At 39.3% G+C, this 14,039-nt stretch overlaps 2 protein-coding genes across 2 annotated transcripts; both read left to right on the forward strand.

Annotated features, from left to right (window-relative positions):
* The first annotated feature begins 7,426 nt into the window (after nucleotides 1-7,426).
* Nucleotides 7,427-7,795, forward strand: LOC148852470 (cysteine proteinase inhibitor 5-like). The gene has a single exon (XM_088945801.1). It carries the CDS (start codon nucleotides 7,427-7,429, stop codon nucleotides 7,793-7,795), a length of 369 nt encoding a protein of 122 aa, XP_088801927.1.
* A 4,895-nt stretch (nucleotides 7,796-12,690) lies between these two features.
* On the forward strand, nucleotides 12,691-13,687 carry LOC148852471 (uncharacterized). Its single transcript, XM_088945802.1, has 2 exons — nucleotides 12,691-13,065; nucleotides 13,214-13,687. Exons 1-2 carry the CDS (start codon nucleotides 12,691-12,693, stop codon nucleotides 13,685-13,687), a joined length of 849 nt encoding a protein of 282 aa, XP_088801928.1.
* Nucleotides 13,688-14,039: the final 352 nt, after the last annotated feature.

Consider the following 14,039-nt stretch of genomic DNA (forward strand, 5'->3'; position numbering starts at 1 on the left):
AGCTAGATTGAATGAAAGGATCCACCGCCACAAGGCAGGGTGATGTGGGAGAGTGATCGTTCACCTCTGAACAAATTCCATTAATGTGTAACATCTAATGCTGCGTTTGGAAACAATGCAAATAAGTGTGAATGCAAATATGTGGAGTATTTCATGGTTGTAAATAATGCACGTGTAAATGAAATTTGCATTCAAAAGCTCACTTGAATGCAAATTTACTTCTTTTTTATTAAAGTACTTTACATATTATTATCAATGTAATATGCATTGGTCTGTCATTTGTCAATACATAAATATAATGTCGTCAAATACAAGCAAAAGTAAATCAGAGTGCAAATTTATCCTGAACCGGGATTTACACTCCATTTGCATTGTTTCCAAATGCAGCCTAAAAGAATCGAATAACAGGTCAAATATTCCTTGATGATCATTAGCAATCATTTCGAAGTTTAATTTTTGTTAGCACTTTTCCATGGTTGTAACGACTGTCTATTTATATTCGACCCCCTTTCATTAATGGTTACTATAATAATTAATCTTCTTCTCCAGCTTATCTCTAACTCTTGAAATGCGCACCTCTGTAAGCGGTGCATAGCACTATAGCTCGGGGCAAAGTTAAGTGCTCTTCTCAACAACAAGAAGAAATTGACACCATTCATCTATCAGAGCATGATCCTTTCTAGCTATCCTTAATGGCTAGTCTGAGAAAAGAGTTTGATCAAGGTTCAAAGTATTGTTAAGACGAATTTAAGAGATGTATTAGAATACGCCTTAGAGACGCATGGATACACATGAAAAATTAAGATATGCATAAAAACACTATAGATACTCTAATAAATAAAAAATATAAATCAATAACATTAAATATTGGGCTTAAATGAGCTATATATACATAAAAATCACATTCTTATGAAAAATGTCATAATCAACATATAAAAATATAAGAGTATTCTCTAATAAGTTTATAACTACAAAATATAAGCTTAATAATTATTTAATGAAACATTTTCTATAATTGATTCAATAATTATTTATTTCTTATTCAAACAATTATTCAATATTTTATTACAAAAATTAAAAAAACTAAAATGTAACAGAAGAACAATTTTATGCATGTGGTAGATCATTCATTGATTTACAACATGGTAAATATTATGGTTAGATCACACCAAAAATTAGAAAAAAATATTACAAAAAATAAAAGATAAATATTTAACAATAATTTTCAATAGATTTATATGGTAAAAAAAGGAAAAAAAATATTTTAAAAATTACAATAAGTATAAAAACTAAATATTTTAGTATTAAAAAAATAAATATTTTTATTCAAAAAATTACAAAAAATAAAAATGAATATTTTAGAAATTTTAATAGATCTATGGGTATGGTAAATCACTCTTAGATCTATGACAATTATTTTTCGGGAAAATTACACAAAAAATATAAAATTTTATTATTTTGTTATTTTTTCTTTTTTTCTAAACTTTCTTCAAAAAATAAATAAATACATCTACTTAAAGCACAAAAAATACAGGATATTCAACATAAGGAGAAAGTTATAAGCCTTTTTTCTCAAAAAATTGTAATTTGTTTTGCATATAAGAAATCATACTATATTGGCAGATACAACTCAATACAATTACAATATGATTCTGATATGCCCTGATACAAGTCTCATATGCCCCAATACAGTCATAATACGGGGTCGGCATGACCAAAAAACATGACACAAATGATTTAGCATTTCCCGTGTCGATCCCTTAATGATATGATACATATCGGCCGATACGGACCAATACGTCGCAAAATTTTGAACCTTGAGTTTGATCACTCAAAAAAGGCTCAGGATGGCATGCAAGAGAAGCTAAACAAGATTTTTTACTCAAAAAAGGCTCAGGATGGCATGCAAGAGAAACTAAACGAGATTTTTGACCACCTCGACACCATGGCCACCATTGGTGGATGTTCAGAACATCTTTCATTCCTTCTGTCTTTCTCACTTAATTGCACACACCCACACACACATGTATTTTATGTCGACACAAGTTATACGCTAAATTTTTGTTGAAATTCAATGTTCCCTCCACTCTTTATATATATATATTCTCCCTGTCACATGTGCACATCAAGTGGAATTTCATTTCAATTTTGAATTAAAACGAAATAACTTTTAATTTCAAACTAAAATTTGCTTCTCTCTATCCTTTAATGGCGACTCTAAGAAGAGTTTCAACTTTTCTTAGCAGTGCTTATGGGTTTATTTAAACCCATGATAATATCTGGCATTGCATTCACTCTCATTGTTCTTCCATTAATTATTGAGTTAAAGAGTTGTTACAATTTTTGCAACTCAGTATTTCGAGTGCACGATTATTGAGTGCCTTCAAGGTTGTTGAGTCCTGGAGCATAACACCAGTTTTCTTGTACTACATTGGACTTGATCTATAGGAGGCAAAATTTTTCTTAAGGACATTGTTTCACAGATGCCTCAGCCAATAAGTCTTCTAACTTCTACATTTACTATTCTAACCTCTTGTATTTCATAGTAGCAACCTATTGCCTGCACTACAGCTTAAGAATTTATTCTCCTCTAGCTTTTTTTGTATTTCTCATTGCTTGATCATTACATATGCTACTAAAATTATCATGGTATTACCTACACACTAGAGGATTCCTCACCTAATAAAGATTAATGAGAACTTGCCAAATCTACACTTCCTCAAACTTGTCTCTCACTGATAAAATCTGTTGCCATGCTCTATTGAATGGTATGACCAACCAATTATTTGATGTCTATTACTTATACCTCACTGCTACTAAATTATTGAATGCCTTAAAACCAAATGTATTGTTGAGGATGTTGGGTACAAAAAATATGTTATCAATAACTTTCTATCCTTTTCCATGACAGAGGATAGAAAGTTCAAGAACAACCAATGTATTATTCCACGACTTTTTGTCCTTTTCCATGGTAACAAAAAATATGTTATCAATATAGAACTATGTCTCATCACAAATTCATGACTACCACATGATTATCAATGAACTATAAAATGAAGGTATTAAACTTCAAGAGCAATTTATTACAAGAGCTCTCATTGAGAAGATCCCTGCATCAAGGAAGAATTACACGAACAACATAAAGCAGAAGTAGAAGGAAATGACTCTAAGAATTAGTGGTTCACATCATAATTGAGTGAAATGGCCTTAAAGGAGGCATATTTCATTGAAGATACAAGTAGAAAGAATCATGAAAGAACTAAAGGAAATAATGGGAGGCATCACTACCAATGTCATTACTATGGAGGTGATTTTTGAAGTTACTATGGTAGTAGGCTCCAAGGAATGAATAGATACAGGTGCTACAAAACATATTTGAAGTAATTAAAGTCACTACATATCTGCAATAACTAAAGTCATTTCAAATCTTATACTCTCACTGAGGAGGGTGACCAAGTTTTCTTGGGAAACTTCAAACCCATTCTTATCATTGGCAAAGGAAAGGTTCTCTTGAAATTGACATTTGGAAAATTCTTATCCTTTTTTTATGTGTTTCATGCCCCCAACACCCATAGAAAGTTGATCTTGGGCTCCTTAACAAAGTTGGAGTAAAAGTCTGATCCTGATCCTTTGAGTTGGATAAATTCATTCTTCATAGAAATATGGTATTTATTGAGAAGGGTTACTACAATAATGGTCTATTTGTGCTAAATGTACTTGAAATCATAAATGAAAATGCTTCTACCTCTAAAGCTTATATTATTAATTCTGTTGATATTTGGCATGGTAGGTTAGGATATATATGTTAGTCTTTCATACTTAAAGAAAATGAAGCAAGTAGGATTGGTTTTTGATTTTATAGAAAATAACTTTGACGAATGTGAAATCTTTGTAAAATAAAAATTCAATAAAAAAAGTCAATAGCAATACAAAGAGAGAATGTGTTACTTGGATTAATACATAGCAACTTAGGTTGCGTTTGGAAATGATGCAAATAAGTGTGAATGCAAATATGTAGAGTGTAAAACAGTTCATATAAATTGTAAAATTGGGTTAGTTTTGCACTGACAAATTTACCTTCTTACCAAACAGACTTTTAGTTGTAATGGATGCAAACATGAATTCCAATAAAGCATATGCTTTTTTTTTTTTTTTTATCAAAAGCCCACTTGAATGCAAATTTACTTCTTTTTTATTGATGTACTTTTACATCTTATTATCAATGTAAATATGCATTGGTCTGTCATTTTGTCAATGCATAAATGTAATGTTGCCAAACACAGACAAAAGTGAACCAGAGTGTAAATTTACAAAAGTGAACCATTTGCATCATTTCCAAATGCAGACTTAGGAGATATGAAAACCACTACATCTTGAGGAGGAAAATCCTATTATATAATTTTTATTGATGAATTTTCTAAATTTACTAAAATGTATCTTATCATAAGTAAAGATGAAGCAAAAGAAATGGCTTTTAAATACAAGAATGTAGTTGAATTGCAGTTGGGTAAAGACTCAAAACTGATAGAGCAAGAGAATATGGTTCTCTACTCCTTAGAAAAGTTTGTGAAAATACAGGAATAATTCATGAAACAACAACTCCTTACTCTCTAGAGTTGAATGGAATAGTAGAAAAAAAAGTGACTTTAAAAGAAATGATGAATTGTCTATTAATAAGTTTTGGTTTACCTCAAACTATGTAGGCAAAGCCATAATAATTGCTTGCTTTTTGTAAAATAGAACTCCATATAGGAGAACCAGTAAAATACCCTATTTACTTTGGAAGGGTTATAAACAAAATTTAAAACTCCTAAAACTATGGGGGTGTTTAGCAAAGGTTAGAATCCTGGATTATCAATTGTTAAATATGCACAAAATAGTGCCACCTATAGTTTTCTAGTATTAAAATTTGAAAACAATATTTTAGAGCCTAATACTGTTTTAGAATCTCAAGATATAGAGTTTTTTTAAACCATTTTTCCTCATAAGAGGGTTGAAACAAACAAAGAAAGTAATATTAGTAAATTGACTAAAATTTCAACATGGATTGTTTTATTTTAATATATACTAACAGATATTACATGATGTAACATGCTAACAATAAATGGCAAAATTAATTAAGATAAGGGTAACGTTTATCCAGTGACATTATTCAATAGGAGAGATCAGATCTGTTTCAAAAGTAGTGGAGGTTTTAATATTTGTTAGATACCAAAGAGGTGGTTTGAGTATTTAACTTAGAAAAAAAATGTATAAAGGGCCTTAAAGGAATTGACAAGGATGCAATATGGTTTACCTAGTTCTAGATGTGGATGGATATAATACAGAATTCTTGTCAAGTATCATGAATAAAATAAAATGGAATTGTGGTTGGGTTGGGCAAATCAAAGGCGCTTGGGTTTCGTTTTGGTGGATACATATATTATGCGTTATATATAGGGTCATTTACTAAAATACTCCTATAGATTTGTGGAATTACTAAAACATACCCTATAGTTTGCATTTTACTAAAACACCCTTTATAGTTTGCAATGGATTTACTTAATCAACCTTCCATTAGACGACAATGGAAAATGACAGTTTTAGCCCTAATGTCCATTTGATTAAATTTAATCAAAAGATAATAAAAATGAAAATATTACTTTTGCCCCTAATAAGACATGAGGAATCACTCTACTGGCTCTATTTGGTTAATTTTGTTTTCTTCACAAAAAAAAAATGTTAGGGGTATTTTTGGAATAAACAATTATGGGTCAAATGACAAAACAAACACTCATTAATGAAAGGTTGATTAAGTAAATAGGTTGCAAAATATAAGGGTATTTTAGTAAAATGAGAACTATAGGGTAGGTTTAAATAAATATGTGAAACTGCTGAGGCTTATAGTTTAGGCCCAAGGTCTATGTTAGGCTGGGTTATAGCCCTTATTGTAGGTTTTAAACCTAACTTAGGCCCAGTCCATGACCACCTAACTTGAACCTAAGCTTATGAACATATAGAACCTTAATTACTTCTATAACCTTAATTCCTTTGCACATGCATAAGAATACCAACAGGGCAGAATGGGGATGGGGAGCCACTCCACATTCCCATCCCTATCCCTGTCCCCATTGGAGGGGACAAGGTTATCCCCATCCCTGTCTGCACAGGGATCCCCGCTCCCTGTGATTTTTTTATGATGTCAGTCATTTTGTTTTTATTTTTTATTTTATTTAAAATTAAAATTAAAATAGTTATAATTTACAATCCTATTAAAAGAGATCCAACTATCCAAATATATCCAAACATATTGAACCATATTTCTAAACATATTAATATACATACATGTATATAAGCATGGATCCCCATGCGGGGGGGATTGGAGGCCCTACGGGGATCAGGGAAATGGGAAATTCCCATTCCTACAGACATTTTCTGTTTGCTCTAAAAAAAGTAGGGCCATCCCTTTCGAGTTTATTTCACTATACGAGTGACCAGGTTATGGATAAGGTTGATTTTTAGCACTTTAGAATTAGGGTTGCAACGGTATCTCTAAATCTGAATTTGATATTGTTTATAATTGGATTGAATATGGATCCACCCCTATCTGATTTGATTCAATCTAAATATATATGTTCATATGGAAAAACTTATGATGCCAGAAATACATGATATTAGAAAAGGCTTTGACCAATCAAAACTCTTTATGAATTTTGATGAAAACCCACCTGATTGGTTACCGCTTTATATGATGTTGGTTGATTGGTTATAACTTTTTCTGATGTCATGTCTTTTGGGTATCATTGTCAAATCTACTTAAATAATTCTACTAAATTTTCATACGTTCAAGTTTCATGCATGTTATTTTTATTCATTTTGTTCATGACATAAAATATTAAAATCATGTTTAATTCATTTTATTAATAACATACAATATTTTTGCATTTTAGTTTAATTTATTAATAATATTCAATATCCGATAATAATCTGTATTCTATTCTAATCCAATAGATATGATCTAATTAAATCCAATTTAATTAATTCCATTTCCATTCCGATTAGAAAAAAAATAAATAAACAGACAAAGAAAATAGAAAAGAGATTGATAGACATTCAAAAAAACTAATAATAATAATAATAATAAAGTCAAATCAAAAGAGTGAAGGAAAACTTGATTTAATATGCAACAAAAATATTAGTGGACATGCATAAAAGAGCTGAATGTAAAAATACATGCCACTCAACTAATGGATATAAATGCATTGCGGTGCGAGTCAAAAGCTGAACGTATGTTGCAAAAATACATGCGTCTACAATCATGCATGAATGTAGCGAAGATGAAGGAAACCTTGAAACAAAAAGTCAAACTGAATATATATAAATTCCATTATAAGGATTTGCTTTAAAGCATATCAATTACTACAAACAATTCCAAACTCTGGACAAGATGAAAATTCATTCTATCCTTCTCCTTACTCTCTTAGTTTCCTTGTACATATCAACCAGAGTTTCTGCTGGGAACGATGGAAACTGGGTATTTATAAACAATTTAGATGACCCACATATCGTAGAGGTGGCACAGTTTGCTGTCACTCAGCACAACAAGGACGCCAAAACCAACTTGACGTTCGAAATGGTGGTTGCAGCTAAGAGCAAAGTGGCCGGCGGCAGCACCACTTATCAGTTTGTACTTTCATGCAGCAACAATCAGAACACTGCTGCTCAATATGGAGTTGTTGTGTTGGAGAACCCTTCGGGCAGTGGCAAAAGGACCGTCACTTCTTTTAGTTCTGCCATTTCATCTGGAACATTTTAATTAAAAGCTATTCTGCCTTGTTCCTTGGTCATTATGTAGGTTGATGGGAAGTGTGTGAAGAATGTACGTTCATATCTTCATAAGAAGAAATTGAATCTCATTTCTTCCTACATAATGTTTCAGACAATTAAAATGGGAGAATTTAAGATACAATCTGATTTTAATTTTATTAGAATGATAAAAGCATAGCGATAAGATTCAGATTATATCTTAATAATCATGTCTATATATATTATGCTATTGCCGAATGCAAGCCAGATTTTGTTGAGTATAAGAATGTGAACCACCTCATGAAAGAAATGATCTGTCCGCAGGATTCATGTTTGTCTTTTGAATTACAAGGTCTTTCGGCACATAGCAGATTTCAGCTAATAACGTCCAAATATTGCCAATCTCTCTCTCTCTCACACACATTCAAATAGGTAGAAGGAATAATCGATCGGACCAGACCAGAGGATCGAACCGTTAAACTGTTTTTTAGAAAAAAAAAATATTGAACTGGTCAAAGAACCGCTAATCTGAGTGGTCGAACCGTTTGACCCAGGCAGTGGCTTGCGGTTTAATAAAAAAATTATTTAATTTCTTTTAAGATCATTAACATAGAAAAAAGGAGATTGAAAAATGGGGGAGGAACTAAGATAAATAAGATCTCAGATCTGAGATGACTGTGATCTGAGTGAGAGAGAGAGGCCAAATCTGAGATCTCAGAAAGACAGCCATTACCATCGCCATCATTACACCAGTCCACGTCTTCGTCTTTCTTTCTTTCTATCTTTTTTCCTTTCTTTTCTTCCCTCCTTCCTTTCTTTCTTTCTTTCCTTCCCTCCTTCCTTTTTCTTTCCGTTTTTTCTATCTTTCCTGTCTTATATTCTCAGCCAACATCCCCTTACCTCTCTATTTTACACAAAAGAAGAGGGTTATAAACATATGTAATATAGGCGAATTCAGCTGGGCCAGTACGGGGCTGACACATGTCCAGCCAATAAGCACCATCAGGGATGCATCGCGGAGCGTACGGGGCCGCTCTGTGAGGACCATGCAGGCTCAATTGTGGGATGCTGCATGGCCTCGCCAAATGATTGCACCCCGCCCTCGTACGGCTTGCATTTGGGCCATCTGAGCCCAACTACCTCCAGACGACTCTAAGTATAAATACGAGGCACCTCCCACAAGTTAAGGGATCTGGAACCTAAGAGACTCTTGGTATTCTCATTACTGAGGACTTAGTGCTTACAAGTGACCGCATCCGGGTGCTCCTGCACCGGACTAGCTATTTGCCTTGTGCAATTACTAATTTGACCGTCAGAGTCCCCACCTCGGGTCTTCACTCGAGGCCTCTGACACCTTCCTTGTAGAGCAACCTCTCAGGGCTCCCTCGAATCCCTCGTACACACGGACAAGCAACTTAACACCAACACCAACCCTTCCGAGATCATCCACCTCTGCCACTAGTCTTCGGCCTCTTCAGTCTTCAAGGATGTAGTTTGCCTCAGCCTCTAGTTCTGGGCCTCGGCACACCCCTCCAAGCCTCAACCAGCCCTCGGCTTCGACACCCTCTCAAAGTCCTTGGAGCCCTTAAGCCCTCAGTTCTGTCCCGGGTCTTAGGAGTAGATTGACTGTATTTCCCTTGGCCAATCCGAGCGACAACAATTGGTGTCGTCTGTGGAAAACATCATTAAGACACTCCCCTATTCACCTCAGTTCCAAGAGAATTCTCCTGAGCTTTGGACAACATGGTATGAAGGACCAGGAACGTCCAAAACCTGGTCACCAACAAATAGTTCCAGGTGGTCCACAACCGTCTGGACTACCTCACCCAACGTGTTGAGCGAGTCTACCCCTAGGCAGGAGGCCACCCTTGAAGTGACCGCCCCGCTGTGGCGTTACGACTTCAGAGCCGGTGCGAGTCCATGGAACCACAAGCCCATGGCCCTACTGACCCTCAGCGAGCCGAGCTCAGAAACCAGAAGCAATCATCCCGTCAACCCACCTTGGAGGAGTGCGAGACCTCCTAGCCAAAGGGAGGAAGAGCCAGCACGGCCCGATGACAATTACCAGCCCTTTGAGCAGCACCATCGCCGTCGAAGGGAAAACCCCCAAGACGAAGGTGGACACCAAAGAGCCCACTCAAAAGTAGAGGGCCGGCACCGCACCTCTCCCCCGTATGTATCACACCTTTGTGGCATCTTGAATGATCACTGCACTAGATGAGAAGGGCGTGACCCCGCATTCAAGTACTCTAGGATTCGCACCGATCCCGCCAAGCCCATGAAGACAAGGACGGAGCACAAGCTCCACCAGATCCTCGGATTGTGGAGCTACAAGCCAAGATTGGGGCCGTCAAGGATGAGCTCCGCCAAGTCAAAGAGAGTCGAGCCAACACTTCAGCCAGCCAAAGCAATCCGACGGGAAGGATGGATGCCTTCACCCTGGACATCATCTCCGAGCTGCTCCCCTAACACTTCAAAGCTCCCGCACTAGAGATGTATGACGGGAACTCATACCCTAATGACCACCTGGAGAGCTTCAGGGCCCTCATGGTTTTCTACGGGTATTCCGACGCACTGACGTGCCAGACATTCCAAGCTACCTTCGAGGGGACTGCTTGTCAGTGGTTCTCTAGCCTCCTGCCTCGATTGATCAGTTCTTGGGAGCAGTTTGCCAATTTATTCCTCGACCAATTCATCAATCTCAGACCATACCAGAAGAGTGTGCTCTCATTGATGTCCATCAAGTAGAAGTGAGTTGAGAGTCTGCGGTCCTATATTGACCGCTTCAAGAAAGAAGAGCTCAAGGTCAGAGACCTCGACCCCATGGTCTCCATGCACGCTGCCATCAACGGACTCCTACCCGACTCGGCTCTCAAGTGTTCGGTGACCAAGACCCCGTCGATGTCAAAAACGGAGTTCCTTAAGAAGGCCCAGAAGTACATCGCAGCCGAGGAGGCTTTGGCCAGGGACAACCAAGAGAGGGAAGCCGAGCGCCAAAGCGGAGCCCCAGAGAAAAAGAGGAAGAGCGAAGACCACCGCAACAACAACAAGGACAACAAGAATCCACCGGCTTCGGCCCTGACTTATAGTTAGTACACGCCACTCAACTCCACCCAGAGTCAAATACTGATGCAGGTCGGCGAGGAGAAATACATGAAGTGGCCAGAGAAGATGAAGAGGAACAAGAGGGGAAATTCAAAAAAATACTGAAAGTACCACCGCGGCACCAGCCACGAGTTAAAGAACGAGATAGAGTCCCTCATCCAATGAGGGCACCTTAAGCAGTTCGTTAGAGGCGAGCCCGGTGCCTCGTCCTCCCGGAAGCAACAACAACAACACCAACAAGTAGCTGACATCATCGACGTCATTGCCAATGGCATGGCCTCAGGTGAGGCCTTTGCCTCGGCTCGCAAGGCCTATGCCAGGCAGTTGAACATCCAAGGGCCTGCCCCCAAGAAGCCGAAGTCTCTGGAGGCTCCCAAAAAACTAAAGTATTTGGAGGCCCTCTCCTTCACAAACTTGGACCTAAAGGTGGTCATAGTCCTCCACGATGACATCCTCATAGTCTCAACCATCATAGCCAACTTCGTAGTAAAGAGGATCCTCGTCGAGAATGGCTCCTCGGCTGACATCCTCTTCTATGAAGCATTCGAGAAGATGAAGCTAACACCCGAGCACCTCCAGCCCGTCGATGTCTTCCTTGTCGGCTTCTCCGAAAATGTAGTCATACCAGAGTGAAGAATCACCCTACCTATCATGGTAGGGACCAAGCCACAGCAGGTAACATGGATGAATGAGTTCCTAGTCATGAGGATCAGCTCGCCCTGCAACGCAATCTTGGGGAGACCGACCCTCCATGCACTCAAGGCAGCCATGTCCTCCTACCACCTCGCCCTCAAGTTCCCCATCGAGCACGGCGTCAGTCGTTCGAGGGGACCAGCAAGTCGCCCACCAATGCTATGTGGTAGCACTAAAGGGAAAGAACAAGGAAACACTGTCACTGGAGGGCTGATCTCAGGGAGGATCCAACAAGCCAAGGACCTCGTCCCGGTTCCCCTGGACGAGGCCAACCCCAAGAAGACAGTCCGCATCGGGTCCAACCTTCCCTAGAACGCCTATCCAAATAGGTAAGTTTCCTCAAAACTAATGCCGACGTCTTTGCTTGATCCACCGCTAATATGCTCAGAATTGACCATTCGGTCATCACTCACAGGCTGAGCGTGGACCCGACCTGTAGGCCAATTCGACAAAAGAAAAGAAACTTTGTATTGGAGCATCGGAAGGCCATAGGAGGGGAAGTTGACAAGCTACTCGACGTCGACTTCATCCGAGAGGTTTATTACCCTAACTGGCTATCAAATATGATTTTGGTAAAAAAAAGTTAATGGGAAGTGGCAGATTTGTATTGATTTTACAGACCTCAACCGAGCCTGCCGTAAGGACAGCTTTCCTTTACCGAGCATAGACCATCTCGTCGACGCCACTATAGGGTACGAGCTACTCAGCTTTATTGATGCCTTCTCTGGATATAACCAGATAAAGATGCACCCCAAAGACGAGGAGAAGACCTCGTTCATCACCGAGCATGACACTTATTGCTATAAAGTGATGCCCTTCGGCCTTAAGAACACAGGGGCTACCAACCAACACCTCGTCAACAAAGTGTTCAAGAATCAAATGGGGAGGAAAATTGAAGCCTATGTGGATGGTATGGTGGTGAAGAGCCTGCGAACTGAAGCACACACCTCGGACCTGGCTGAGACGTTTGACACCTTACGAAAGTTCAACATGAAATTTAACCCTAGCAAGTGTGCCTTCGGCGTCACCTCGGGCAAGTTCTTAGGCTTCATCATCACTTAAAGAGCCATAGAGGCTAACCCTAACAAGATACAGGCCATACTGGATATGGCACCCCCTTGGTCAGTGAAGGAGACTCAGAGACTCACTGGCCGGATAGCTCCCCTCAATCGCTTTATGTTGATGTTGGCCGACCATTGCCTTCCCTTCTTCTGCGCAATCAAGAAGCTAAAAGATTTTCAGTGGATGGAGGAGTGCCAGCATGTTTTTGACGAGCTGAAGGTATACCTCTCTTCACCTCCCCTCCCCGCTCGGCCTACACCAGGAGAGATCTTGTACTTGTACCTATCGTCCGAGGATGAGGCTGTCAGTAAGCTCCTCTATGATGCCGAGACTAGATACCCCAAAGTAAAGAAGTTGGCATTTGCCCTCGTAGTCTTGGCCAGGAACCTCAGGCTATACTTTCAAGCTTACACCATTGTGGTCCTGACGAACCAGCCCCTTAAAATTGTCCTCACCAAACCCGAGACCTCGGGATGCTTGCCTAAGTGGGCCATCAAGCTCTCTAAGTTCGACCTCAAGTACCATCCGATGCCCACAATCAAAGCACAAGCCTTGGTAGATTTTGTAGCATAATGCACCTTCAGTTAAGCCCTCAAGGGAAGTGGAGCAGGACGAGGAAGCTCAATCCATATGGAAGCTCTTTGTTGATGGGTCGGCCAACGCCAAGAGAAGTGGAGCAGGCCTCATCCTCCTCACCCCCGATAATATCGTAGTAGAGTACGTGTTGAGGTTCGACTTCTCGACATCCAACAATGAAGTTGAGTACAAAACCCTCCTCGTCGGATTGCAGCTCACCAAGGAACTTGGATCCCAGCATATTGAAGTCTTCAACAACTCGCAACTGGTGGTGAATCAAGTCAAGGGCGAGTACGAGGCCAGAGAACAGAGCATGGACAAATACATCACCAAAGTTCAAGAGCTAGCTCGCCACTTCATACTCTTCTCACTACAGCAAGTTCCACGAGCCGAGAATGCAAGATCTGATGCCCTTTCTAAGTTGGCAAGCACCTCGGATGCAATTATCCCAGCCGATGCCCTATAGGCATATCAGACCACACCTAGAACAGCCATGGGAGAGACCCCATTTGGCCTAACCTATGGAACCAAAGCAGTTATCCTAGTAGAGATCGGCCAGCTGATGCTTCGTATCGAAGCGTACGACGATGCCGTGGACAACAAAGCACTTAAAGCAAACCTAGAGCTGCTGGAAGAAGCCCGAGAATAGGCGCAAATCAGGGTGGATGCCTACAAGTAACGAGTGGCCCACTACTACAACGCGAGGATGAAAAAGAGACACTACCGAGTGGGAGACCTCGTTCTCAGGAAGGTCATGGTCCCCGAGCCTAGTGTAGGCAAGCTCAGCCATAACTAGGAAGGTCCCTACAAAGTCAAGC

Source organism: Nelumbo lutea, chromosome 5, assembly GCF_056320005.1.
Source record: "Nelumbo lutea isolate HS-2025 chromosome 5, American lotus-T2T, whole genome shotgun sequence".
Taxonomy (NCBI): domain Eukaryota; kingdom Viridiplantae; phylum Streptophyta; class Magnoliopsida; order Proteales; family Nelumbonaceae; genus Nelumbo; species Nelumbo lutea.